This window comes from Onychostruthus taczanowskii, unplaced genomic scaffold (genome assembly GCF_017590055.1).
Source record: "Onychostruthus taczanowskii isolate IOZ18803 unplaced genomic scaffold, ASM1759005v1 scaffold79, whole genome shotgun sequence".
In the NCBI taxonomy this organism is placed as follows: Eukaryota; Metazoa; Chordata; class Aves; order Passeriformes; family Passeridae; genus Onychostruthus; species Onychostruthus taczanowskii.
In genome coordinates this window covers 3,730,890-3,757,568 of record NW_024505782.1, presented here as the reverse complement: position 1 = coordinate 3,757,568, position 26,679 = coordinate 3,730,890, and the positions used below count along the sequence as shown (strand labels likewise).

The 26,679-nt window shown below is 54.9% G+C and overlaps 1 protein-coding gene across 2 annotated transcripts in view; it reads right to left on the bottom strand.

Annotated features, from left to right (window-relative positions):
• The window catches only part of MAPK4 (mitogen-activated protein kinase 4), a 51,244-nt gene that overhangs the window by 7,859 nt on the left and 16,706 nt on the right, over positions 1-26,679 (bottom strand). For both annotated transcript variants that reach the window (XM_041423586.1, XM_041423587.1), the window contains exons 2-3: positions 15,218-15,934; positions 3,934-4,078 (exon numbers count right to left, since the gene is read on the bottom strand). In XM_041423586.1, the coding sequence (XP_041279520.1) occupies positions 3,934-4,078; positions 15,218-15,763 (691 nt within the window). In that variant the 5' untranslated portion in view covers positions 15,764-15,934. The remainder of the gene's footprint in view (positions 1-3,933; positions 4,079-15,217; positions 15,935-26,679) is intronic.

Here is a 26,679-nt window from a genome sequence, read left to right as displayed (position 1 = left end):
GACTGGAGTCCACAAGTGTGTGAAACAGACAACTGAGAACAGTGTAGCTTGTCACAGGGTGAGAAATCTAGAGTTTTGGGTTTTTAGTGTAGAGGTAGATAGGAGGCAAGATGGAGGATCCTGGGCACTGTCTGAGCTTCCTCTTCCTCTTCTTCATCTACTCCATTTCTGCAGTGCTGGTGGCACAGGGGGTTTGGCTGTGGGAAGTGCAGTGTGTTGTGTCCGCAGTGCAGAGGTTACGTGGACAGGCAAAGCATTACTTATTGGTAGAAAGGCAGAAATAAAGTACATTTAAGAGTGAATTGGATAAAACAGCTTTAAAAAACCTTGAAACTATACACCTTGTGACCATTTCGCTGTACTTTCTTGCGCACCAAGTCTGGTGCAGACGGTGTGCCGAACTTCTGATCAGATGACAACAAAAAGAGACCTGAAGACTGAAAAAAGTCCCGTGTGTCTCTCAGTCCTGGCACAGAACTGTTAAAGGAGGTTTCCCCCCATCAGGGGAGCTCAGGGGCCCAATGAGAGCAACACACTGACCCCCAGCACAGCCCCCTTGGCAAGGGTGGCAAACTCTCTTCTCCCTTCCTGGCTGGGCCACTCCAGCACAGTGTGGTGCCACTCTCAGGCCACAGGGCAGGGCTGTGACATGGAGTGAGCCCAGGCACCCCAAAGTGATGCTGACAGAGCCCAGCTGGTCACCAGCACCGCACACAGCCTCTCAATCAACGAGACAGAGCAACAGGAAAAGCAAAGAAGACAGAGGGAGAGACGCCCTTCCCGTATCAATCCTGGGCAGATTAATTCCCTTTCCTACAGAAGAACTAATTTTAGGCCACTCAGAGATTCACAGCATGACTCCAGGGGAAACTAAAGATATCTACCAGGAAATGAGCACCTTGTTAGCCAGGCTAATTGCCCAGCTGTGATCAAAATTATAGGGTGATAAAAGTCACAAAGCCTTTGTGGCTTTTCCCTCAGTGCACCCCAGCCACTGCTCACTGAAGATACCTGGCAGCCAAAAGACACCGTGTTTAGTCACACAAAGAAGCTGCTAAAATGCAAAGCTGGAAGCCTTGAATTATGGCTCTCAAGAAACCCCATTCTCTTCCATTATCCTCTATTTATGGAATTCCCAGGGACCTTTTTCTGAAGGTATTAACTCCTGAAAAGGAGAACACGAACCGGTGGCAGAATAAACGCAGCAGGCTGTTGTTACCCAGGGGGAGAATGAGGAGCTCTGCACCACGTCTTGGAAAAAAGAACCTTCTCCAGGCTTGCAGCCAAGCCCCAGGGAAGCACCCAAGCCCTGGGAGCAAGCCCTGATCCCACGGGAAAAGCCCCTGTGCCATCTCTATCTCCTGGTCACAGGCACAGCCCCATGGAGATCTGCAAGGACAGATCTCTTTTCCTTTTTTCTCCTTTTCCCCATTTACTCCTGCTTCCATTGCTGCTGCTTTTGGTGGAAAAGACACTGGAGGGAGCTGCAGCTGCTCAGCCACGGACACTCTTCCCTGTTTTCCGTGCTGCTGCTGCTGCTGAGGAGCTCTCCCCAGGCCTGCTAGCCAGGTTCCAGCTGCTGAGGATGTGCTGCACCCCGTGAGCTGTGGGACAGCCAGGTTTGCTGTGGCTCCCCAGGGCTCTGCCAAACCCAAAGCACCCAGGGAAGGGGCCTGGGAGGGGCTGGGGTCCCTTTTTGCTGCACATCCAATAATCCACGTGGGAGAATGGAAGCGGTGAGTGACATCTACTCCAAATAACCAATCACCTTCATTTACCTGCCTTGCTTAAGCACCCCAGATAGACTACTGAGTTAATTATATTGATTCATTCTAAGCACTCAATTTAAACGGACGCACTCTCAAGAAACCATTTACCCAGGGCAAGGCACTGCTGCAGGCTGGAGGCTTTCTCTGAACTGCTGTCATTTCCCACGGGGTGCTGGCTGGCCACCCAGGGCTCTGGGAAGGTGTCACCTGAGGGAGGCTGCAGCTCTGGGAAGGTGTCACCTGCAGGGAAGATGCAGCTCTGGGAAGCTCTCACCCTGCAGGGAGGCTGCAGCTCTGGGAATCTTTCACCCTGCAGGGAGGCTGCAGCTCTGGGAAGGTGTCACCTGCAGGCAGGCTGCAGCTCTGGGAATCTCTCACTCTGCAGGGAGGCAGGCTGCAGCTGGCTGTGGGTGAGCTCCTTCTCCCAGGCAAAGAGGAGAAGAGCTGCAGCAAAGGTGAATTCATGTTGCTGTGCAGGTGTTTGTGAGTTTTAGCTGCTCTGAGGGGCTGTGATTTACCCTCCTCCTCTCTGGACAGCAGCAGATAAAAGACACCCTGCCTGCTGCCAGGCTCCTGCCCTGGCCCTGCTCTACCTGCTGGCACAGGAGGAGGCCAGGAAAAAGGGGCAGCAGCCAGAACCTACCATGACAATGACATATTTTCAAAGCCACCCAAAAGGAGCTGACATTTTGAGCTTGGTTTTGATCCCCACCCCTGAACCAAGCATCCTGCCAGCACCTGGGGATTATTACGTGATTTCACTGGGCTGGAAGGCAGAGAACGGGGGATGCTCGCAGCGTGTGCCTGGCTGAGCCCAGCCTGTGGCGTGCCAAACCCCACCTCTGATCACCAAATCACCTCAGATCACCTCTGGTCTCCACCTGCTGAGGGCTCTCAGGAGCCAGCCAGGGATGTTCCTGTGTGGCTGCTCTGCGGCAGCTCACCCAGGCAGAGGACAGATAATCCCATCCCAGGGCTACTTCTGCCCCTGCCTCCCCACAAAATGAGCTTAAAGCACCACCCTGGATACCTCAGTGGCATCAGCCAACATTACTTATACCGTGGGATCCACAAAGAGCAAAAAAATCCCCAAGCTGGGGCTGAGAGGGGGGTCAAGCACAGCGTGAAAAGCCAGAAATGCCTGGGAGCTGTGCTGGTGGCCAGGGGAGCTCAACAGGCAGCTCTCGTTTTGCTGTTTGATGTCAGGAATAAGAGACTGCAGCATCTCCCAGCAAGATCAGACAATGCCCTGCACGTGCAGATGTCCCTGCTCCTAGAGCATTTCCCAAGGAAACATCAGGAGCAGACAGGTAAAAGACAGTTTTCAAAGCTGAAACCCCTGTAGACTGGAAAGCTTTGGTGCAATTGAGCAAGAAGATAAGGAAGGAAAGGGAGGCAGTTTTAATGATCTCTTCCTAAGGGTACTGACTGCTTATTTTTAAGCTTTCACAAAAGAAATATGGAAACTGCAAGCAGGAGTGGGGAGGCAGCAGCAGAGCAGCTACAACCAAGTGCCTGTGGAGCTCAGCGGTGCGCTGAGGTATCTGTGAGGGAAATGTCCTCCTCCATTATTAACGGGCCTGGTTATTTACACAGCTCTGCAAACAGCTGCTCAGCAAAGGCGTCAAACCTGGTCATTCAGAGCACTGCCAGCACGGACAGACAGCCCAGGGGAGCTCTGGGCTGCAAGGGGAGCAGCTCCTGCAGCAGGCAGAGGGCAGCTGCTCCATCCCTCAGCCCCCGGCTCCGTGTCCCAGCTTGGGAGGCACAGCTCTGCTCCCAACACAGCATTTTTGGGACTCTATTAAGCACATGTTTGCTTCTCAGTAATGTCAGAGCTGAGCTTCAAATGCTGCACTGGTAACTCCTTGCTGTGCTTTTGTTGTCTTTTCTTGCACTTCACATTTACAGCTGCAGTTTGTGCTTAGAGGTAAATCCTAAAAATGGGTGGTGGCATTCAGATGTCTTCCCTCAAAGGAAAGAAACAGCTTGGAGGCACCAACCACGATCCAAACCCATGGCACAGACCAAACCTCTTGGAACAGGGCATCGGTATCTCCTCTCCTCACCCAGCGGAATTCCCTCTGCCAGGCTAGAAAACTTGGAACTGGGCAGCAAGGAAGGAGGGAGGAAAAAAGTGAATCAACAGGAGACAGAAACCTACCAGCGAAGAGCATCCTCCCGGTGAGCATCTCGGCCAGGATGCAGCCAGCTGCCCACATGTCGATGGCTTTGGTGTAGTTGTTGGGTGACAGGAGGAGGCGGGGGGAGCGGTACCACTTCGTCACCAGGCCTTCAGAGAGGTAACCCTGGAACAGCAGGGACAGGGATCAGCACAGGAACAGGCAGCAGAGCTCCTCACCCTGAGCAGAGAGGGCTGAGCACAGGAACAGGCAGCAGAGATCCTCCATCCTGAGCAGAGAGGGCTCAGGACAGGAGAGGCAGCAGAGCTCCTCCATCCTGAGCAGAGAGGGCTGAGCACAGGAACAGGCAGCAGAGCTCCTCCATCCTGAGCAGGGAGAGGGCTCGGGCAGGCAGCAGAGCTCCTCCAGCTGTCCCTGGTCCCCCTGCTGCAGTCCCACCGGGAGAGGGCTCGGGCAGGCAGCAGAGCTCCTCCAGCTGTCCCTGGTCCGTCTCTGCTGCAGTCCCACCACAGGGAAACATGCTCCCCATGTCTGTGCTGCTGCCGTGGCCGGCTGGGGCTGCCTGCCCCGCGGGAAGCAGGGACCTGGGGCACACCAGTGGGGACAGAGGCACCTCAGGGCTCCAGCAGGGAGGGCACTAGCTGTTTGTCACCACGTCACCATTGCAGCACTGCCTGCATAGGACAGATGGCTTCGGCAGCACAGACCTGCCTGATCACACCTGCCTGAGTCATTCCAGGTAACCTCTGGAGGACTTGGATGCGTCCCACAAATCCCAATCCCCTTCATGTGAGACATTGTCCAGGAAAATGAAAGGGTCAGGGAGGATTGCTGGCACAGCATGGAATGAAAGCCTCCTGTACCAGGGGTTATCTTATGGGGAGCAGAACTGTCCAGGGCTCTCAGCCAAGACTCCCAAAACATTATCCCATGGGATAAAAATCACTTCCTTCCCTTGTCACGGTCTGCTGCGGCTCTGGCATGGCGAGGGCAGCCCCAGTGCCACTGTGCTGTGAGCATGGCGAGGGCAGCTCCTCAGCCCCAGTGCCACTGTGCTGTGAGCATGGCGAGGGCAGCCCCAGTGCCACTGTGCTGTGAGCATGGCGAGGGCAGCTCCTCACCCCAGTGCCACTCTGCTGGCAGTGGGGATGGCGTTTGGGATGCCTGACCTTGCTCCACAGGAGAAGCTCCCAGCAGCATCCCTGGACAAAGCCACCCCCTCTCTGAAGCAGGGTTCTCCTGCTCCTGAGCCCACCTGGGGGATTTGCCACCAGAGCCAGGTGCTCACAGCCCTGCTGGAGCCAGGGGTGTATCCCAGCCTGGAAATAACCCTGGCACCTCCAGGGACCCCTCACTGCCACACTGGGGCTGGGTATGGATGGTTACTGCACCGGGATAACATTGGAATATTCACAATCAGCCTTTTCTGTGTTAAATATAACACATTAACAGAAGGAGGTAGATTGAAATGCAGCAGGAGCAGCAAAATAAAATTAAATTATAAAGCTGAATTGCATTTAAATGCCACAAAGCATTTGGAGAATGTAAAATTGCAATGACAGCATGAACACAGTTCACATAAAAGCCTATTTGAAAACTCCATCCCTACTGATTTAGTTCCAGAGACCGTTTTCAGCTGCACTATGCCTGGAGTTGTGCTGTACAGCATTTCCTGGGGTGCTGTAGGATGCATCTCTCCACCTAAACACGAGAGCAGTGCACCACCACAAACACCACGAGGCTGATCACACTCCTCTTCCCCCAGTGCAGGTTTTTGTGCCAATTCCCAAATGTGCGAGTCATCAAGCTTTTAATCATAAAGGGCTTGCTTTTAAAAGAACATATTAATTTTGGCCTTCTCATGATAAGTTGTAATGCAGACTGATTAGCTAAGAAGTTTCCTTTAATGCTGTTATATTTTTGCTAATGCTGCTCAGTCAGAACCAGCACAAAAACCCCCAGGCATTATCAGATCAAACCACCACCTCTCAGCTACTGCAATTATTCCCAACAGTGGAGACGCTCAAATTTACTGGAGAATCCCAGGAAAATAAACTCTGAGGGTAGAAATCCAGGGCAATTCTTAGCTGGAGCCATTTCTTCCCTCTCCCAGGGAAGGAGTGCCACCCTCCTTGTGGATTTAACACTGCTCATGTGTTTCTCCTCTCTGACAGCAAGGAGGATCTGAGTTCTCGGGGGTGTCTGCACCACTCAAGATGCATGAGCAATACGCTGCAAATATCTCAAAGTCACAACAAGACAAACATTTTCCTCCCCTCACGCCTCGGAGAAAATTCCCTGCAAAAACTCGCCAAACGGACACATCTTTGACCTTCCTGCTGCCTTCGAGGCTCCTGGTGGTGGTTAATTCTCACTCTGATTAATGCTTCCCCTCACCCTGGCTCTGACTGCCATCTCCCTGCTTCCATCTGATGGAAAACCTTGGATCGCCCCCAGCACGCCCGGGAAGGACCCATGGAGAGGAGGAGCCTGCAGCTGCTCTCCATCATCCCAGTCGAGGTCCTCAGAGCCACCACTGAGGATCCCACCTCCTGGACACAGCACTGAGGACCCCACCTCCTGGACCCAGCACTGAGGATCCCACTCCTGGACACAGCACTGAGGATCCCACCTCCTGGACACAGCACTGAGGATCCCACCTCCTGGACCCAGCACTGAGGATCCCACTCCTGGACCCAGCACTGAGGATCCCACCTCCTGGACCCCACACTGAGGATCCCACCTCCTGGACCCAGCACTGAGGATCCCACCTCCTGGACCCGGCACTGAGGATCCCACCATTTGCCCCTGCCCTGAGGATCCCACCTCCTGGACCCAGCACTGAGGATCCCACCTCCTGGACCCTGCACTGAGGATCCCATCTCCTGGACCCAGCACTGAGGATCCCACCATTTCCTCCCGGGGCATTCCACACCAGGCTCTGCGTTATCCCTCCCCTCCCTCGGGGCGGAATACAGGGAGGAGCGATTGGAGGTTTGGGAATGGAGACTTTTCCGACCTGGCTGGAGGTCCTGCCATGGGCAGCACAGCCTCGAGCAGCAGATACAGCCCCGGCACCTTCCCCCGGATAAAACCTGGGCTAGATCCCTGTTTTCAGAGAGCACCGAGCTCCTGCCCCGCTGCCTGCAGGAAGTAACTGCAGTCCCGTGGACTAAGAGGTTCCAGGGAGAAATGGCACGGCAGCTTTGGGATCCAGGATCATGAGGGCACTGCCATGGACAGGACCCACCCCGAGCTGTGGGGCCAGGATGGGGAGCCCAGACACTCCCGGCCGTCACCTGAGCAAGGCAGGGCTCCAGGCAAGGATTGCACCTTTTGTGTAGATTCAACCAGACAGGAAGACCGAGAGCCAAAGCATATTAATTAGTTCTAATTAAGATGGAACATACATCTTTGTGACAATATTCTGTGGATTCAGCACAGCCCTCTCTGCACTGAAGAATCTCTGTAAGAAACAACATAATGGAGTTAATTGAAAAACAGAAGTAGTTTCAAGTCTAAGCCCTTCCACGCTGTATTTTTTTTTCCCTATGATTTTCAAGTATCATTTTCCTGCTTCTCCTCTTGTCCTCCTGCCTGTGTGTCAACAGCTCAGGCAATCTATAAAGGTGATGAATTCACTACAGGTAGGATAAGCACCATATCAAACAGCACAGCAAGGGAAGAGGAAAGCAAAGAGAAATGGATGTTTTTTCAAATTCCTTACACAACACATATTTTGCGTTTTGCTTGTAAACACCAGAAGGAGAAACAATTCTGGGCAGGTGCTGCTGCATCCCAGTGTCACCCTGGTGACAGCACACTGAACCTGCCCTCCGTGGGTGCTCAGGGAGTCTGGCACACCCTGGCAGCACACGGGGAGCACTGAGCTGCTCCAAAACCAACACCATCCACCCCCAGGGCTCCTCCCTGGAGCCAGAGGGATCCAGGGGCCGTGGGAGTGCAGGATCCACCTCCTGAAAGAGAGCAGCCCCCACGCTGCAGCCCAAGGCTTCTCCCAGGTGTGCCCCACACCTGAATCCACCCTTCTGCAGCCAAGAAGCTGCAGAGGTGCAGACCGGGTGCTCTCAAACTGGAGATCCATCAGGATCTAAGAACAGCCTGTGTATCCGTGCTGCCAGCCACAAACACGGTCGGGATTTCTGCTGCTGCGCCCGTGGGAGCCGGATCAGCTCCTGCTGCAGATGGGGGGCTCAAAATAGCAACAAGCCCAAGCTTTTGGAATAATCCTGGAGCAGCAGCAAGCTTCTGCCTCTTCACAGCAGGGTTTTTAACCTCATTTTATAAAATGCAGGTCGGGCAGTTCTAGGAGGGGCCGTGGGAGACGCCGGGTTTGCGGGAACGCTGCTCCACAGGAGGACAGCAGATCAGCTCTGGATTTGGGAGGGCAGAGGGCATTCATTTCAGGAGCACGGATGACCAATGGCCTCCCTGGAGGACAGGGCAGAACAAACGAGCTGGGGTCACAGCGGGGAGGTCAGCACCAGCTGCACGGGCGGCTGCCACGGGCTGGACACGGAGGGTGGTCCTGGCCACAGGAGCACACAGCCCCACACCCTCATCTCCCCTGAACTCCTCCTCACCACCACCCAACTGGGAATTCTGTCATTTCACTGGGTGGACTGGAAGCGATTATTCTTGTGCTGGACAGCAAGTACGGAACTAAAGGAGCACTTCAAAGCTTTGGAGATGGTCTGTGAAGTGTTTACCACCATAACTCCCCCTAAAAGGGCTGACACACCTCCATGGTGTGGAGTTTCTGCCAATTAATCGTGTAAGGAATGCTGCCAACAGGAAAGGGAGAGCAGGTCCTCTGGGAATACTGTGCCGAAGTCCCCAGGTGTTTTGGAGCATTCAGAAGCGACAATCTGTCTTGCATAACACAGGGAGAGTTCAGATCGCTTTGGTTCATGGCCGTGTCACCCAGGGAGGACATTCAGCGAGCCTCTGTGCCCCTGTGAGCAGAAATCTCCCGTCCTTTCCAAACAGGACCATGCCGTGCTCTGCCCAGTGCTGGGGGGGCCAACTCACCACGCAGGGAGCACAGCTGGGGGTGAGCCTGCCCTACAAAACATTCATTATTGAATGTCACACTCCAGACATCCACTGGGGTTCATGCCAACATCTAACGCGTGACTTCGCTGTCTCCCTGCTCCCACACAGGCTGAGGGTGCTGGGGGAGGAGAGCACCTCCCTTCCACAGCACTGCCATCCCAGACCTGGCACATGGGGATCTGAGCTCTCATGTGGAGCCCAGGGCGTTTATCCAGGCAGGGAGAGTGGGGATGGAGGGATGGAGGGATGGATGGATGGATGGATGGAGGGATGATGGATGGACGATGGAGAGACGGATGATGGATGGACGATGGAGAGACGGATGATGGATGGACGATGGAGAGACGGATGATGGATGGACGATGGAGAGACGGATGATGGATGGACGATGGAGAGACGGATGATGGATGGACGATGGAGAGACGGATGATGGATGGACGATGGAGAGACGGATGATGGATGGACGATGGAGAGACGGATGATGGATGGACGATGGAGAGACGGATGATGGATGGACGATGGAGAGACGGATGATGGATGGACGATGGAGAGACGGATGATGGATGGACGATGGAGAGACGGATGATGGATGGACGATGGAGAGACGGATGATGGATGGACGATGGAGAGACGGATGATGGATGGACGATGGAGAGACGGATGATGGATGGACGATGGAGAGACGGATGATGGATGGACGATGGAGAGACGGATGATGGATGGACGATGGAGAGACGGATGATGGATGGACGATGGAGAGACGGATGATGGATGGACGATGGAGAGACGGATGATGGATGGACGATGGAGAGACGGATGATGGATGGACGATGGAGAGACGGATGATGGATGGACGATGGAGAGACGGATGATGGATGGACGATGGAGAGACGGATGATGGATGGACGATGGAGAGACGGATGATGGATGGACGATGGAGAGACGGATGATGGATGGACGATGGAGAGACGGATGATGGATGGACGATGGAGAGACGGATGATGGATGGACGATGGAGAGACGGATGATGGATGGACGATGGAGAGACGGATGATGGATGGACGATGGAGAGACGGATGATGGATGGACGATGGAGAGACGGATGATGGATGGACGATGGAGAGACGGATGATGGATGGACGATGGAGAGACGGATGATGGATGGACGATGGAGAGACGGATGATGGATGGACGATGGAGAGACGGATGATGGATGGACGATGGAGAGACGGATGATGGATGGACGATGGAGAGACGGATGATGGATGGACGATGGAGAGACGGATGATGGATGGACGATGGAGAGACGGATGATGGATGGACGATGGAGAGACGGATGATGGATGGACGATGGAGAGACGGATGATGGATGGACGATGGAGAGACGGATGATGGATGGACGATGGAGAGACGGATGATGGATGGACGATGGAGAGACGGATGATGGATGGACGATGGAGAGACGGATGATGGATGGACGATGGAGAGACGGATGATGGATGGACGATGGAGAGACGGATGATGGATGGACGATGGAGAGACGGATGATGGATGGACGATGGAGAGACGGATGATGGATGGACGATGGAGAGACGGATGATGGATGGACGATGGAGAGACGGATGATGGATGGACGATGGAGAGACGGATGATGGATGGACGATGGAGAGACGGATGATGGATGGACGATGGAGAGACGGATGATGGATGGACGATGGAGAGACGGATGATGGATGGACGATGGAGAGACGGATGATGGATGGACGATGGAGAGACGGATGATGGATGGACGATGGAGAGACGGATGATGGATGGACGATGGAGAGACGGATGATGGATGGACGATGGAGAGACGGATGATGGATGGACGATGGAGAGACGGATGATGGATGGACGATGGAGAGACGGATGATGGATGGACGATGGAGAGACGGATGATGGATGGACGATGGAGAGACGGATGATGGATGGACGATGGATGGATGATGGATGGACGATGGATAGACGGATGATGGATGGACGATGGATGGACGGATGATGGATGGATGAATGATGGATAGATGGATGGATGGATGGATGGATGGAGGGATGGATGGATGGATGAATGATGGATAGATGGATGGATGGATGGATGGATGGAGGGATGGATGGATGATGGATGGACGATGGAGAGACGGATGATGGATGGACGATGGATGGATGATGGATGGATGGACACATGGATGGATGATGGTGGATGATGGATGGATGGATGATGGATGGATGGATGGATGGATGGAAGGATGGATGGATGGATGGATGATGGGGGGATGGATGGATGATGGATGATGGTTGGATGGGCTGGATTTGGGCAGCAGGCCCAGGAGCCTCTGCAGACACACATACAGGGACAGGACCATGGGGCAGGCAGGGCCCCACAGCTGCAGACAGAGGGAGCATCACAGAGTATTCCAGTGGGGAAGGTGGGATGAATGCTTTCCCCAAGGGGATGAAGGGCTGTGAGCAGGAGATGCCCAGCTATGACCATCCTGCACAAGGATAAGGACCTCGTGGAGGCTGGGAATGCTCCTTTCTTCACCTCCAACCCCCCTTCGCTCACCATTTGGGCACCAAGGTGCAGGGCCAAGTGTTCAAACCACAAACAGCAGCGGCCAAGGAGAAAGGCAATGATGTGGAGATGTTCCAGAGGGATAAAATCCCAGGGATAAAGAACAGCAGAAAAGAGAGGAGCCTGCACAGCTGGGTGGTGAGAGTTTTGGGGAAGAGACAGGATGAGAGAGAGACGTGGATGAACAGAATCAGCTCCTGAAGGTTCTCTCCTGCTACACCTGCTACTCTGTGCCCTAAAGAGATGTCTGCAAGTACCCGAGCCTAGAACCTCACCTGTCTGAGACAGGGCTAAACTTGTCAGCCTGAGCACCCTGGGAAGGTGCAGACCGAGATCTGGATGTGACCTCAGCAGATGGAAATCCCTGTTGTTCGCTCGGGAGAAGTTTCAGATGAAGAGATGTCCCCATGCTGCTCTTACCACATGGAGAAAGGTGAGACAAAAGGTGAGCAGCAAAACCGGCCAGACAGTGGGAGAGACAGAGCCAAAGCTGCTCTTACCACATGGAGAAAGGTGTGAGCAGCAAAACCGGCGAGACAGTGGGAGAGACAGAGCCAAAGCTGCTCTGCTTTGCAGCTGGGGCAGCCAGCTCCTCACTGTGCCTCAGGGCATCCCCCAGGGCTGGGCAGCTCTCCCCTTCCCACCCTGTTATCCCAGCTCAGCATCCCCCAGGGCTGGGCAGCTCTCCTCTTCCCACCACATTATCCTAACTCAACGTTTGGCTGATGATGTCTTGCCAGGCAAGGGCTATTATTCAGGTGGGATGTGTATTCCAAGCTGTTTTTAAAATTCTGCTCACAATCCAGAGTGGTTCATATTTGCCATTTTAACACTCAGCAGGATGGTTTGGTGTTTGAGAAACATCAGGTCAGAATTCTGGGATGTGACCTTTGAGACAAATAACACCACAACCTGCAATCGTTTTTGTTAGCAGAGCCCAGCCATTAGTGTAAGCATATTCCAGACACAAAACATGCTAAGAGAAAAAAAAATCCATGCACTGAAGACGACACACAGCAAAGGCTCTCAGGAAACCATGAGGACAGAGGTGCAGCTGGTTTAGACAGAGGTTTGGATCTGCAGGATCTTTGGGGTAATTAATTGCCCAAAGTGTGCAGGATTTCATCTCCTTGTGGGCTGGCAGCACCAGCTAGCTCTGTGCTGTGAGGGTCCCTGCTCTGCTAAAGTGGGTATTTATTAAAGGCCCTCAATAGCTACACCTTGGGCAGTCAAAGCCATCCCAAGGTGGATGATGGTCATGAGATTTTCATAAAATTATAAGTTTTGTCTATTTACATATCAGGAGTTAATCCTTCAATTACAGCTTCAGGTAATGAAGTCACACACCCCCAGTTTGCTCCCCCCAAACTTTTGTTTATACTATTTGGGGCCTGAGGCTGTAGGGTATCCTTGGGTGTCAGGCCTAGAGGGACTGTTCTGCCTCCCCAAAATGTGAAGACAACACTTTATATGCAGTTTAGAGCTATGCATTAAAGCAGTACAGGGTTTGAAAAACACAAAAGCTGAAATCCTAGGGCATCAGGGGGTCCCCAGGGTGGAGTCCCCACAGCCTCAGACTCGGGATGCTCCACTGCTCTGCCTCCTGCCAGAGCACGGGGCTCACCAATCTGAGCGAGCCTTGCAGGAGAGCGGAGCTTGAAAGAGGAAGAGGGAAAGGAATTGATTTCTCTGAGCCATCTCTGAAGTGCTGGACATCAAAGGCAGGGCTGACCCACACCCCATCCTGCTGTAGCCCTGGCAGACCCAGCCCTGCCACAGGCAGGGATCCCTGACAGCTGGCATGATCTGCTGCTGCCAGCTCTGCTCCCGAGCAGCAGCCACCTTTCTCTGCCCACTCAGATGGGCTTTTTTGCACCGATGCTCCAGCCTCCCACCCCGTGAGGAACTGGAGGTGCTCGTGCAGTGGCATCTGGCAGAGTTAAACATCAACATGTCCTTGACAGCTCCTTCCACTGCACTGGCTGTTATTGAGGCAACAGAGAATTGCTTAGAAATAACAATAATTCTGCAGCAGACACAAACAGATGACTCCTACCCTGATCCCCCAGTCCTTGACAACACGATGTTCCTTAAATCAGAGACTTTCTGTGTTCATGTAGCCTGCCTTGTTTGCAGGGGTTTTCTCTGGGAGTTACCTGACTTTAAACGAACAAATCACACGTCTGAAGAGCCGGGAGCCTCTTCCTGAGCTGGGCCATAAATAATGAGTGAGGAAAGGAGCACAGAAAGGGCAGGCAGAGTGACAGGGACCCTGTGCTTTCTTCCTGCAGCCTCATTCCTTTTCCCCAGGCTCTGTTTCTCCCCACAGCCCAGACTGATATCCAGAATAAATCAGCTCAGGATCATGAGATTGCCTTTTTGCCATCCTCTGCTGCTTCCCTTCCCAGAGCAATGGACAGGAACGCACTGGTAAATGCAAAGTGCATTTAAACCTGTTAAATCTTTTGTACAACAACAGATCCATGGGGGACCCCAGCCTCGCCCATGGACACATCCAGCTCTAGAAAACAGATTCTATCTCATCTCACAACACCAAACAGTGGCTTTAACCAGGAGCCAGCTGCAGACCACACCGTGGCTTTGTGCTCTCCCAGGAACACGTGGGGCCACGGGCTGATGGAGCCTCCGCTGCATCCCTCCACTGCTCAAGAGCTCCATCCTGGAAGGCAACCTGCACTTCACATCTGCAGCTCAGTTTAGGATCCATTAGCATCGGGACTGTGTGTTACAGAGCCTTCTCACCCATTATCCCTCCCTCCCTCCCACGCTGCCTGCCCGCTGTCAGCACTGCAGGCTGCCCCAGCCACTCACGTTATTGTTCCTCCATGACACACCGAGTGCCAAACAGCAAAGGACTTCGTGTGTCATTTGGATCCGGACCTCAGATGAAAGGATTTGGCTGAACCTCAAAGACCCACTCCTCTCCCCCTACGTTAAATGAATGTAATTCAAACAAAATTGGGTTTTTAAGAAGCTGGTTGGCACCGAAGCGAGGACAAAGCCCAGCAGAGTGGGTGTGGACGTGGCAGGTCCCCTCTCCATGTGCTTCCAGCAGCTTGTGCTTTTTAACAGCAGCAGCGCAAGAAACACAGAGCTTAGTCATTTGAGTAAAGCAAGCAAACACACGTGTCCCCACAGTCCACTGCTGTGACAGAGCAAAATACCTGAGCGTGTGTTTGATACACACAGCATAAAGCAATGCAAGGCAGCTGAAGGGCTCTCAAACCCTTCCCGTGCCCTCTTTGCAGAGCCCTGGGGACTCTGGCAGAGCTCAGTGCATGGGCTGTGCCCAGAAAACATGGCAGGCCAGGCTGGACAGGGCTCTGAGCAATCCCATCTAGTGGAAGGTGTCCCTGCTCGTTGCTGGGGGGTTGGACTGAACGAGCTTTAAATGTCCCTTCTCACCCAAACCTGACTCCCTGGACACGTGTCATGGCTTGGGGCAGAGCAGCAGTGATCCCCCAGCAGGGTGAGAAAGAGAAAAAGAAACAGGGAAAGGAATTGCTGCCCAAAGAGGCTCCGGGAGCAGTTCCCCTGGAAGATCCCCCACAGCCCAGCCACATCACCCCACACGCGCCGGCCAGCCCGGCGCTGCCTACCTTGTGCGAGTAGTGCTGGTCCACGATCCTGGCCAGGCCGAAGTCGCCGATCTTCAGCACCAGGTCCTCCGTGCTGATGAAGATGTTGGCCGGCTTGAGGTCGCGGTGCAAGACGTTGGCCGAGTGGATGTACTTGAGCCCGCGCAGCAGCTGGTACATGAAGAGCTTGGCGTGCTCCTCGGCCAGCTTGCCCTGCTCCAGCAGCCGCGCCAGGTCCGTCTCCATGTACTCCTGCACGATGTACACCACGTTGAACTTGAAGAAGTCCCCGCGCAGGTTGGCGCCCTTGGGGCCCAGCACCTCGTAGACCTTGACGATGTTCTCGTGCTCGAGGCGGCGGATGATCTTGATCTCGCGGAAGGCGTGCTTCACGCTGCGCGCGTCGCCCAGCGTCAGCTTCTTCACGGCCACCTTGCGGCAGCTGCGGCTGTCCAGCGCCGACAGCACCAGCCCGTTGGCCCCGAAGCCCAGCGGGCGGAAGTTGACGAAGCGGCAGCCCAGGTCGTAGCCGTACATGCTGGCCAGGCAGTCGCACTTCTCTGCCATGGCGCCCTGCCCGCTCCTCCGCGCTCGTCACTGGAAAAGCCGGGAGCGCCCCAGGGCCTCCAGGTCAGAAAGGCAGCTGGAGATCAGGCCCCTCATTATTACACACAGGTGCCCGGGGAGGGGGCTCGCTCTGAGCCCAGCGCTTCAAGATGACACGGGGTGAAAATAAATCTGAGGACACACACAGACAGAGAAATAAAATGTTTTAAACTGGGTGAGAAATCAATGGACTTTCCAAGGAGCGTAGAGAAATGCAGCGTGGAGAGGAGAGGAGAGGAGAGGAGCCATTTGATGCCCATGCCTTGCCCATATAACAGCTCGCTGAAGGCTGACCATGAGCAAAACTGTGACCTTTCAGAGGATCATCAGTTATCCCCTCCCATGCAACACCACCAGCATTTTTCAGCTGCTTAATCTTCCCTTTTTCATTTGTAAGATGCAGAGAATCTCTGCATCATCTGTAACTATAACTCTTCCTTTCCCTTTCTTTACCCTTTGCTGGCTTTTTTTTTTTTCTTCTTTTTTTTTTTTTTTTTCTTGCAAACTTTGTGGAGTAATTTGCAATGGCTGCACAGACCGTGTCACGTCAGCAACTGCCCATGTAAACCACACAGCAAACCCAGCACAGAAATGAGGGTGCAAACCCTCCCTGCCGGGCAGCTGAGAGAGCCACGGAGCTTTCCGGGGTGTAACAACCAGAGCTGCTCAGGCAAACGAGGCGATTTTTGCAGAAAGCCTTCAGAAGTGTGTGTGAGGATGTGACACCCCCCAAACTCAGTCCCAGAGCAAATGCTGGCAGCAGCCCCAGGATGCCATCCCTGGGTTCTCTGAAATGACAGCTGGACAGGTAAATATGCACATATTTGCAAGTGAAGGACACAAAGTTTGTTTTCTCCCCCGTGGAGGAGCTGTCTCTGGTGTGTGTGGACCCCAGAGGAGCTGGCTGGGCAGCAGGCTGAGCCGTCTCTGGAGCCCAGGCCCTGATTCCAGAGCTCTCTGCCTTGCCCCGAGCTGCCCAGGAGTCTCTCACCCAGCTGCAGAGGTTTGGGAAGGAGTCTGCTGGCACCACGGCAGACCCTCGCCTCTGTGGGCAAACACCAACACCTGCTGGGAACCAGGGGGGCACGCAGCCAGAGGACCCCGGTTCCTGGGGATCTTCCTGACTACATGTCCTTGTCTGGTGGCAGGTGACCATGCAGAGGTGGCCATGGGCAAGGGACCACTTCTCACAGCTGCTCCAGCTGGGAAAAGACAGCTCAAGACCCTGAAAGCACTCCAATTTTCCCACTGCGGTTTTCACCTCATTTGGAAACAGAACGGAACAAAAGGTCTGAGGCAGGAGGGAGCAGCTGGGCTTCTCCTCCCGGATGATCAGCACAAGGTTCTCAGTGCACCACCACGTCTCCCTGCAGCTCTTTGTGAGTCTAGAGGAGCAAGGACACCTCTCCTGCCTGAGCCTGGCCCCCATGCTGCTCCCAAACAGCCCTGATGCCTTGCTGCACCCCATTTTCATCCTTGTGCCACCCCTGAGGGTCCTTCCGGGCTGGGGGAACCTTTGGGACCACCCAGCTGCACAGGGGCTGTGATGTGACCTTGCACAGGGAGCTCCCTGGTTACCCTCTGGGCCCAATGCTGCCCAGAGGAGGAACACTAAAATAAAATATAAAATAAAATAAAATAATAAAATAAAATAAAATATTAAAATAAAATAAAATGCTAAAATAAAATAATTAAAATGAAATAATATAAAATAAAAATAAAAATTAAAATAAAATAAAACATTAATTAAACTGAAATAATAATATAGAATAATAATTCAAATAAAATAAAACAAAAAATTAAAATAAAATCATAATTAAAATGAAATAAAACTATAAAATAAAATAAAATTAAAGTAAAATAGAATAAAATAATAATTAAAATGAAATAATAATATAGAATAATTCAAATAAAATAAAATAAAATAAAATAACTGTGGATCTGCTCCTGTTGTGTTCTTCAAGCCAGAACGATGGCTCTGTTGGAGCCCCTGATCACCAGAGCTGCTCCATTAACCTGGCAGAGGGTTCACAGCCTGGTCCTGTGCCCTGTGCTCCCCAGGCAGTGCTGCTGGGACCCTCCTGCTCCCTGGCAGAAGTTACCAGGAATAACAAAATAGCAGGGAAAATATTAAACGCTGAGCAATCGCCCGTTGCTGAGGGTGGATGAGAAAGGCAGCACTCCAGGGCAGCAGCGATTTGGGGCGGGAGCCAGCTAACAGCTGAAATGAAGGCACATGGAGAGGATGTAGGCAGGGCAGGGATACCCTACGAAGAGCATCTGCCAGCAGCTACCGAGCTGTTTGGCAAGCACTGCCTGCTCCTCCAGTCGGGAAGCAAAAATAATTACAGCCTCTTTTCAATCCAGCAATTATCTAATGCTGGCTTTTGCACGCAAGGACTGAGCAGAGAAAGCTGCTGGTGCTGCCAGGGAGCAGAGAGGTGCCCTGGTCCAGGCAAACTAGGGGGACAAAACCAAGTGGGGAACAAGGGGAGAAAGGGAACAGGGAGGTGGATAAATGCTGAGGCTCTGCCAGGAAAGAGCAGGAAGGTGCCCCAGAGTGGTGACCCAGCGAGGCATGAAAGGGAACATGTGCTGCTGAAGCCACTGGAGCTGATGGAGGCTCTGAGACCACGGCAAGGCTCAAGGGCAGCCTGGGACCCGGTGAGAAACCAGGGGGTTGCAGCAACAGAGGGGCTTTTCCCCCATGGGGAACCACCTGAGCTCCCCCAGCCTGCGCTGCAGACCTCGGTCGCTGCACAGCTCTCTGGGAGAGAGCCTGGTGAGGAGAAGAAAACAAATAAAAGTAACCAAAACACAAAAAAAGTAATGGAAATCTCCTGCTGGCCAAGGGAACTCTGTCCAACAGGGTTGGGATAGGTGTGCTTTAATACGATGCCATGGTGGCTGTGAGACCCAACTCAGCACCTCAGGGAGAGACAGCCCCCATCCCCAAAGCCCATCCCCATTCCCAGAACACATCCCCATTCCCAGAACCCATCCTCAGCCCCAGCACCCAGCACCCAGCACGCTGCTCAGCTCTCTGCCACTCTGGACTCATGGGCTCTGGGACTGGATGGTCCCTGAGGGCCGTCCCCACCAAACCCTGCTGCTCAGCTCTCTGCCACTCTGGGCTCTGTGGGACTGGATGGTCCCTGAGGGCCTTTCCACCAAACCCTGCTGCTCAGCTCTATGCCACTGCTGTTCTGTGGGAGTGGATAGTCCCTGAGGGCCCTCCCCACCAAACCCTGCTGCTCAGCTCTCTGCCACTCTGGGTTCTGGGGCAGGATGGTCCCTGAGGGCCTTACCTCCAAACCCTGCTGCTCAGCTCTATGCCACTGCTGTTCTGTGGGACTGGATGGTCTCCGAGGGCCGTCCCCACCAAACCCCGCTGCTCAGCTCTCTGCCACTCTGGGTTCTGGGGCAGGATGGTCCCTGAGGGCCTTACCTCCAAACCCTGCTGCTCAGCTCTATGCCACTGCTGTTCTGTGGGACTGGATGGTCTCCAAGGGCCGTCCCCACCAAACCCCGCTGCTCAGCTCTCTGCCACTCTGGGTTCTGGGACAGGATGGTCCCTGAGGGCCTTTCCCCACCAGACCCTGCTGCTCAGCTCTCTGCCACTCTGGGTTCTGGGGCAGGATGGTCCCTGAGGGCCCTCCTCACAACCCCTGCTGCTCAGCTCTGCCACTCTGGGTTCTGGGGCAGGATGGTCCCTGAGGGCCCTCCTCACAACCCCTGCTGCTCAGCTCTGCCACTCTGGGTTCTGGGGCAGGATGGTCCCTGAGGGCCCTCCTCACAACCCCTGCTGCTCAGCTCTGCCACTCTGGGTTCTGGGGCAGGATGGTCCCTGAGGGCCCTCCTCACAACCCCTGCTGCTCAGCTCTGCCACTCTGGGTTCTGGGGCAGGATGGTCCCTGAGGGCTGTCCCCACCAAACCCCGCTGCTCAGCTCTCTGCCACTGTGGTTTCTGGGACAGGATGGTCCCTGAGGGCCTTTCCCCACCAGACCCTGCTGCTCAGCTCTCTGCCAGTCATGGCTCTGGGACTGGATGGTCCCTGAGGGCCTTTCCAACAAACCCTGCTGCTCAGCTCTCTGCCAGTCATGGCTCTGGGACTGGATGGTCCCTGAGAGCTGTCCCCACAAACCCTGCTGCTCAGCTCTCTGCCACTCTGGGCTCTGTGGGGCTGGATGGTCCCTGAGGGCCTTCCCCACCAAACCCTGCTGCTCAGCTCTCTGCCACTCATGGCTTGTGGCTCTGGGACTGCATGGTCCCTGAGGGCCGTCCCCACAAACCCTGCTGCTCAGCTCTCTGCCATTCTGAGCTCTGTGGGACTGGATGGTCCCTGAGGGCCCTCCTCACAAACCCTGCTGCTCAGCTCTCTGCCACTCATGGCTCTGTGGGACTGGATGGTCCCTGAGGGCCTTTCCAACAAACCCTGCTGCTCAGCTCTGCCACTCTGAGCTGTGTGGGACTGGATGGTCCCTGAGGGCGCTCCCCACAAACCCTGCTGCGGTTCTGGCAGCAGAACCCCATGGGCCGCTGAGCCCAGGCAGCGCTGGCGGGACCCAGAGCGAGCTCCCACGCCGAGCTCCTTGGCTTACTCCAGACGCAGTGGAAAGAAACCAAGTTCTGCCTCGTCAGCCTAATTATTAATAATTAGTAGAGCTCTAGAAGCACTGAAAGGGAAAACGCAACATATGAGGGGAAAAAAGGAAGAAAGAGCCCTGTTTTTTCTCACAAACAGGATGAGGGCCTTTGTGGTGCTCCAGGCTGTGTCTCACCCCCCAGCTGAGCAGGGCCCTGCTGCAGCTTCTGCAACCAGAGGGGCCGAGGCAGAATGGCCTTGAAGGATGGCCCTGGAGCCCAGCAAGTCACACCCCTGTCCTCCTGTGGAACACTGAAAATCCAGGGAAAAGCTAATGGTAAATACAGGGAGCTATTCCATGGCCAAGGGACCAGCAGAACACAGGATCCCACAGGAGTGGGAGAGAGGCTGGGGCTTGGAGCATCCTGGGACAGGGGAAGGTGGCCCTGCCCACATGCAGGGGTGGAACGGGATGACCCTAAAGTTCCTTTCCCACCCAAACCATCCTGGGACTCAGTGACCGACCTCTGCCTGTGTCTGTTCTTATCTCTGCCTCCTCTGCCCCAGACAACAGCAAACCCCAGGGATCAGGCTGAGCAGCCTCCCAAGGAGGGCTACAGAGGTCATTTTCCCTGCATTCCCCATTCTCCAAACCACACCTGGCTCCTGAGAGCCCCCCAGAAGCCCCACGGAAATGCCATCAGCACCCCCAGTCTCTGTGCTCCTGTAATGAAGAAATGTTAATTTGCTAATGAGAGCAGCTGCTGCTCCCAGCAGCGGTGTTGGACAGGAGACGTGCTCAGCTGGGCTGAACCTGCAGCCCAGAGCCCAGAAATGTGCTCAGCTGGGCTGGCACTGCAGCCCAGAGCCCAGAAATGTGCTCAGCTGTGCTGGAACTGCAGCCCAGAGTCCAGAAATGTGCTCAGCTGTGCTGGCACTGCAGCCCAGAGCCCAGAAATGTGCTCAGCTGGGCTGGCACTGCAGCCCAGAGCCCAGAAATGTGCTCAGCTGTGCTGGAACTGCAGCCCAGAGTCCAGAAATGTTCTCAGCTGGGCTGGCACTGCAGCCCAGAGCCCAGAAATGTGCTCAGCTGGGCTGGCACTGCAGCCCAGAGCCCAGAAATGTGCTCAGCTGCGGTGGAACTGCAGCCCAGAGCCCAGAAATGTGCTCAGCTGTGGTGGACCTGTAGAGCCCAGAGCCTAGAAATGTGCTCAGCTGGGCTGGCACTGCAGCCCAGAGCCCAGAAATGTGCTCAGCTGGGCTGGACCTGCAGCCTAGAGCCCAGAAATGTGCTCAGCTGTGCTGGGCCGGCAGAGCCCAGAGCCCAGCAATGTGCTCAGCTGGGCTGGACCTGCAGCCTAGAGCCCAGAAATGTGCTCAGCTGTGCTGGGCCGGCAGAGCCCAGAGCCCAGCAATGTGCTCAGCTGGGCTGGACCTGCAGCCTAGAGCCCAGAAATGTGCTCAGCTGTGCTGGGCCGGCAGAGCCCAGAGCCCAGCAATGTGCTCAGCTGGGCTGGACCTGCAGCCTAGAGCCCAGAAATGTGCTCAGCTGTGCTGGGCCGGCAGAGCCCAGAGCCCAGCAATGTGCTCAGCTGGGCTGGACCTGCAGCCTAGAGCCCAGAAATGTGCTCAGCTGTGCTGGGCCGGCAGAGCCCAGAGCCCAGCAATGTGCTCAGCTGGGCTGGACCTGCAGCCTAGAGCCCAGAAATGTGCTCAGCTGTGCTGGGCCGGCAGAGCCCAGAGCCCAGCAATGTGCTCAGCTGGGCTGGACCTGCAGCCTAGAGCCCAGAAATGTGCTCAGCTGTGCTGGGCCGGCAGAGCCCAGAGCCCAGCAATGTGCTCAGCTGGGCTGGACCTGCAGCCTAGAGCCCAGAAATGTGCTCAGCTGTGCTGGGCCGGCAGAGCCCAGAGCCCAGCAATGTGCTCAGCTGGGCTGGACCTGCAGCCTAGAGCCCAGAAATGTGCTCAGCTGTGCTGGGCCGGCAGAGCCCAGAGCCCAGCAATGTGCTCAGCTGGGCTGGACCTGCAGCCTAGAGCCCAGAAATGTGCTCAGCTGTGCTGGGCCGGCAGAGCCCAGAGCCCAGCAATGTGCTCAGCTGGGCTGGACCTGCAGCCTAGAGCCCAGAAATGTGCTCAGCTGTGCTGGGCCGGCAGAGCCCAGAGCCCAGCAATGTGCTCAGCTGGGCTGGACCTGCAGCCTAGAGCCCAGAAATGTGCTCAGCTGCGGTGGCACTGCAGCCCAGAGCCCAGCAGCTTTCAGGTGGGTCAGGCCAGGCTCTGATATCCACCGAGGGAGCTTCAGGAGAGCTGTAGCAGGGCACGGCCAACAGCTCCTGCAGCATGGGCAGCAGCTCCTGCAGCACTGCAGGCAGTGAGGCTGCAGTAACAGGGTCTGTGGGAGCACCAAAGCAGCGTACAGGGAACAAACCCGACCTGCTCACACGGGGAGAGGCCAGCAAAACAAAGGGACATCAGTTCCAAGCAGTCTCAGGGAGTGCTAACTTCATTCCTGCCCCAGTTGCTATCAGTCCCAGGTCAAAGAGAGGAAAGTTCTGGGTACCCCCAGCAGGCATACAGCGACGGTGCAGACCATGGATCCCCTAATTTAATAAATATCTGCCATGGCCATCACTCAAACCAGTCCCAGGGCCTGGGGGAGCAGGAGCCCCGTGGTGCCACCAGCCTGCCCTGCAGCCACCAGGCACGGATGGACACGGGGAGGGACCAGGAAAGGATGGGGGAGCTCATACAGAGAGCTAAACCACCCAGCTGAAAAACAAACCACTCTGCATTCAAGAGTAATGCAGGAAATGTAGAGATATTCCCCCCTGATGAGCACTGAGTGTATTTCACAGAATCAATTCACCTCTCACTCCCTTTTCCACCAGGGGCAACTCCAGCAGCCGCCTCTGCCCAGGTGCAGAGATTTTATAACTTTTTGTATTTTATAAGGCCATAAAATACAAAGATGGGGGAAGAATTTAGTTTGGTTTTTTTTCATTCTTCCATTCTCTCTCTCTCTCCCACTCTCCTCTGTGCAAGGGCAGCGTTTGCCCTGACGGTACTGCTGGGATTTGTCTGTCATTAGGAGGGCACCACAGGTGCTGAATAGGGTTCACCCAGCGCTGTATCGCCCATACTTTACCATATTAATTAATAAATTGATTGCTGCTTGAATATTGGCCTCGTCAAGCTTCTCATTTATAAGATGCAGAGCATCCCACAGAGAGCCCCGGGCACGGTGGCTCCTTGGGGATGAGCGCAGGCAGGGACAAAGCTCTGCTCCCCTCCTCTGCTGCCCCCCTGCACACACCCCAGCGCCGGGCTCCCTGCTCTGTGCCCTCCTGGTGCCCAGCAGCACCAGGTGTCTGCCACAGGGCTGGGGTCCCCGTGCCCCTGTAATAAATGTATCAAATTCGAGCTCAAATAAATGTAATGAATGTATTCATACTTAGGAATATATATATATATCGAATCACGATTTAGAATATATTACAAAAAGCACCCAGGTTTGTAGAAATCTCACACAAGGGTTGGGAAATGGGTTACCTCACCAGATTGTAGCACCCACAGGTGTTCACAGAGTAAGAGTCCAAATTAGCAAGTGAAGGGAATAGCTCCTAGGAAATTCTGGAAATTCTGAGTGAATCTCAGAGCGTCCAAGCCATCATTCGCCAGCAACAACCGAGGACAGCTCTGGACTAGCATGTGAATGCCCAGTTCCCGTAACTCATATTTTACATGTATCATTTTCTGTATGTGGTATTGTTTGCCCCAAGGGAGCTTTGTCTGAGCAGGAGACGTGATTCCTCCAACACCTGACAGGGGACAGCGGACTACATGGACATTTGAATCCTTCCCCGGACACTTTTTTGTGTGCTAGAAAGACAGAATTCTCCTAACACCGGACAGGGGATGAGGCCCGTATGAATATTCGGAGAAAGAAACAAAAGAAACCTAGCTTTGGGCAATAAAAACAGTGTATAACCTCGGCTCACCAGATGGACTTTGTGAACTCCACAGGTCTGATGTGAGAGGGGGTCAGACCTGAGTTCACCCAGACTCGAGTCCCGGCTCCGCGCTGTCCCTTTGATTGTGGCTGGCAGAGATTTCGATTAGCGAAATAAAATCTATTCCCTTTTTAGTTTAATCTGGCTCTCTCAAATTATTGATTTGGCCTGGGCTGGTTGTTGCCTACAGCACCCCCTCCCCGTGACCCCCAGCCCGACACCGAGGGGCTGTGCCCTGCTCTGGCACCAGGGAGCACGGCGGGACACCAGATGTGGCACAGGACATCCCAGGGACAGCACGGGGAGAGAACCCACCCCCTCAAAACCAGCCTGGCAGCAGCACAACAAGCTGTTCAGAGAATCACTGGGGCCAGAAAAGGATCACCTGGTCCAAACATTAGCCTAGTGCCACCATGCCACGGCTCCAAATGCCACATCCACAGGGCTGTTAGCACTTCCACGGTCCCCAAACCCCGTGGCAAACACAGCCAATGAGCTCTGAAGGATGCTGAGGAACAAGGGATGCTCCTGAGCTGTGTGTCCCCTGTGCCGGGGTCTCCAGCAGGGACACCACATCCTGGCCCCCAGGGACCCTGAGGGCTCTGGGAGCTGTGTGAGAGGCAGCTGCAGTCACAGGGGATTCCAGATGTGTGAGTGAGTGAGGCTCTGGCTGGTCAGACCCTCTCAGCCAGAGCTGCTTACAGCAGAGGCAGAGACAGGCACTCAAACCAACACCCCTGGGTTTGTCAGGGTGAATCTCACCCCCGCAGCCTCAGGGCACACCAGGTGATCCTAGCAGCCTGCTCTCCCAAAATCTGCTCTCACGGGTGTCCTGCTCCCCTGGCAGCCCAGCTGTGCCCAGCAACAGCCACGCAGGCTGCTCAGGGGGCACCCTGAAAACACGACTTTCCGAAATGTCTTTGCCACCAGGAGCCAGCAGGAACTCACCAGCAAGGTGAGCAGATGTGCTGCCAGCTAAAAACCAGAGGGCATCAAGCAGCACTGTCACAGGAGGGTGAAATCCTCCTGAGCCTGTGGGAGAAGCCAGGGGGAAAGGCAAACCAAAGGGAAACAGCACAAAACGACCCCAAATCCTGGCGTGACCAGCAGTAAAACACACAGTTTTGTTTTCCCATGCACAGTGAACAAGCAGAGCAGCATCACCCAGCTCTGCAGAGCCAGCTCTTCTGCCCAAACCTGACTCAGGGAAACAGGAATTCTCCTCCTTAACAGCTAGGGCAATTGTGGACAGGCCAAAATACACTGAGAGAAAAAAAAAAATAAAAGGAGAAAGAAAAATCAGACAACGCTCATTAGCTCACAGAAAGAACAGAAAACAAAGAAGAACTTGCTGACACTCACAGGGGCTTTAGGCAGTGTGGGAAAGCCACCCATGTGTCCCTGAGCAGGCAGCCAGCCCTGGCCAGTCAGCCGTGGAGGGGCTGAGCAGAGCCCAGACGTGGGGACAGGCCTCGTTGCCTGGCGGGACCCAGCGTGTGAAACAGCTCTGGGCTCGGCTGTCTGCAGCCAGACAGCCACCAGACAGTGCCTGAGCAAACACGGCCGGGCCCGCGTGCCCGGGGCCAGCAGGGCACCCTGCTGCCTGCCACCCGCCCCTGGCACGGCCCCTCGCCATGGGGACAGCCACCTGTGCCACCCACACACAGCTGCACGGCCCAGCAGCTTGCTGTCCCTGCGGCTCAGCACCAGTCCCTGGTCAGTCCCTGGCCAGTCCCAGCCCATCTCCTTGGTCAGCTCCCATCCCTGGTCAGACCCTGTCCCTGGTCAGCACCAGTTCCTGGTCAGCCCCTCTCCCTGGACAGCCCCAGTTCCTGGTCAGCCCCTCTCCCTGGACAGCCCCAGTTCCTGGTCAGCCCCTCTCCCTGGACAGCACCAGCCCCAGTCCCTCGTCAGTCCTTGTCCCTGTTCCTGGTCAGCCCCAGTCCCTGTCCCTGTCAGTCCCTGTCCCTGGTCAATCCCTGTCCCTGGTCAGTCCCTATCCCTGGTCAGTCCCAGTCCCTGGTCAATCCCTGTCCCTGGTCATTCCCAGTCCCTGTCAGTCCCTGTTCCTGGTCAGTCCCTCTCCCTGGTCATTCCCAGTCCCTGGTCAGTCCCAGTCCTGGTCAATCCCTGTCCCTGGTCAGTCCCTGTCCCTCGTCAATCCCTGTCCCTGGTCAGTCCCTGTCCCTGGTCATTCCCTGTCCCTGGTCAGTCCCTGTCATTCCCAGTCCCTGGTCATTCCCTGTCCCTGGTCATTCCCAGTCCCTGGTCAGCCCCAGTC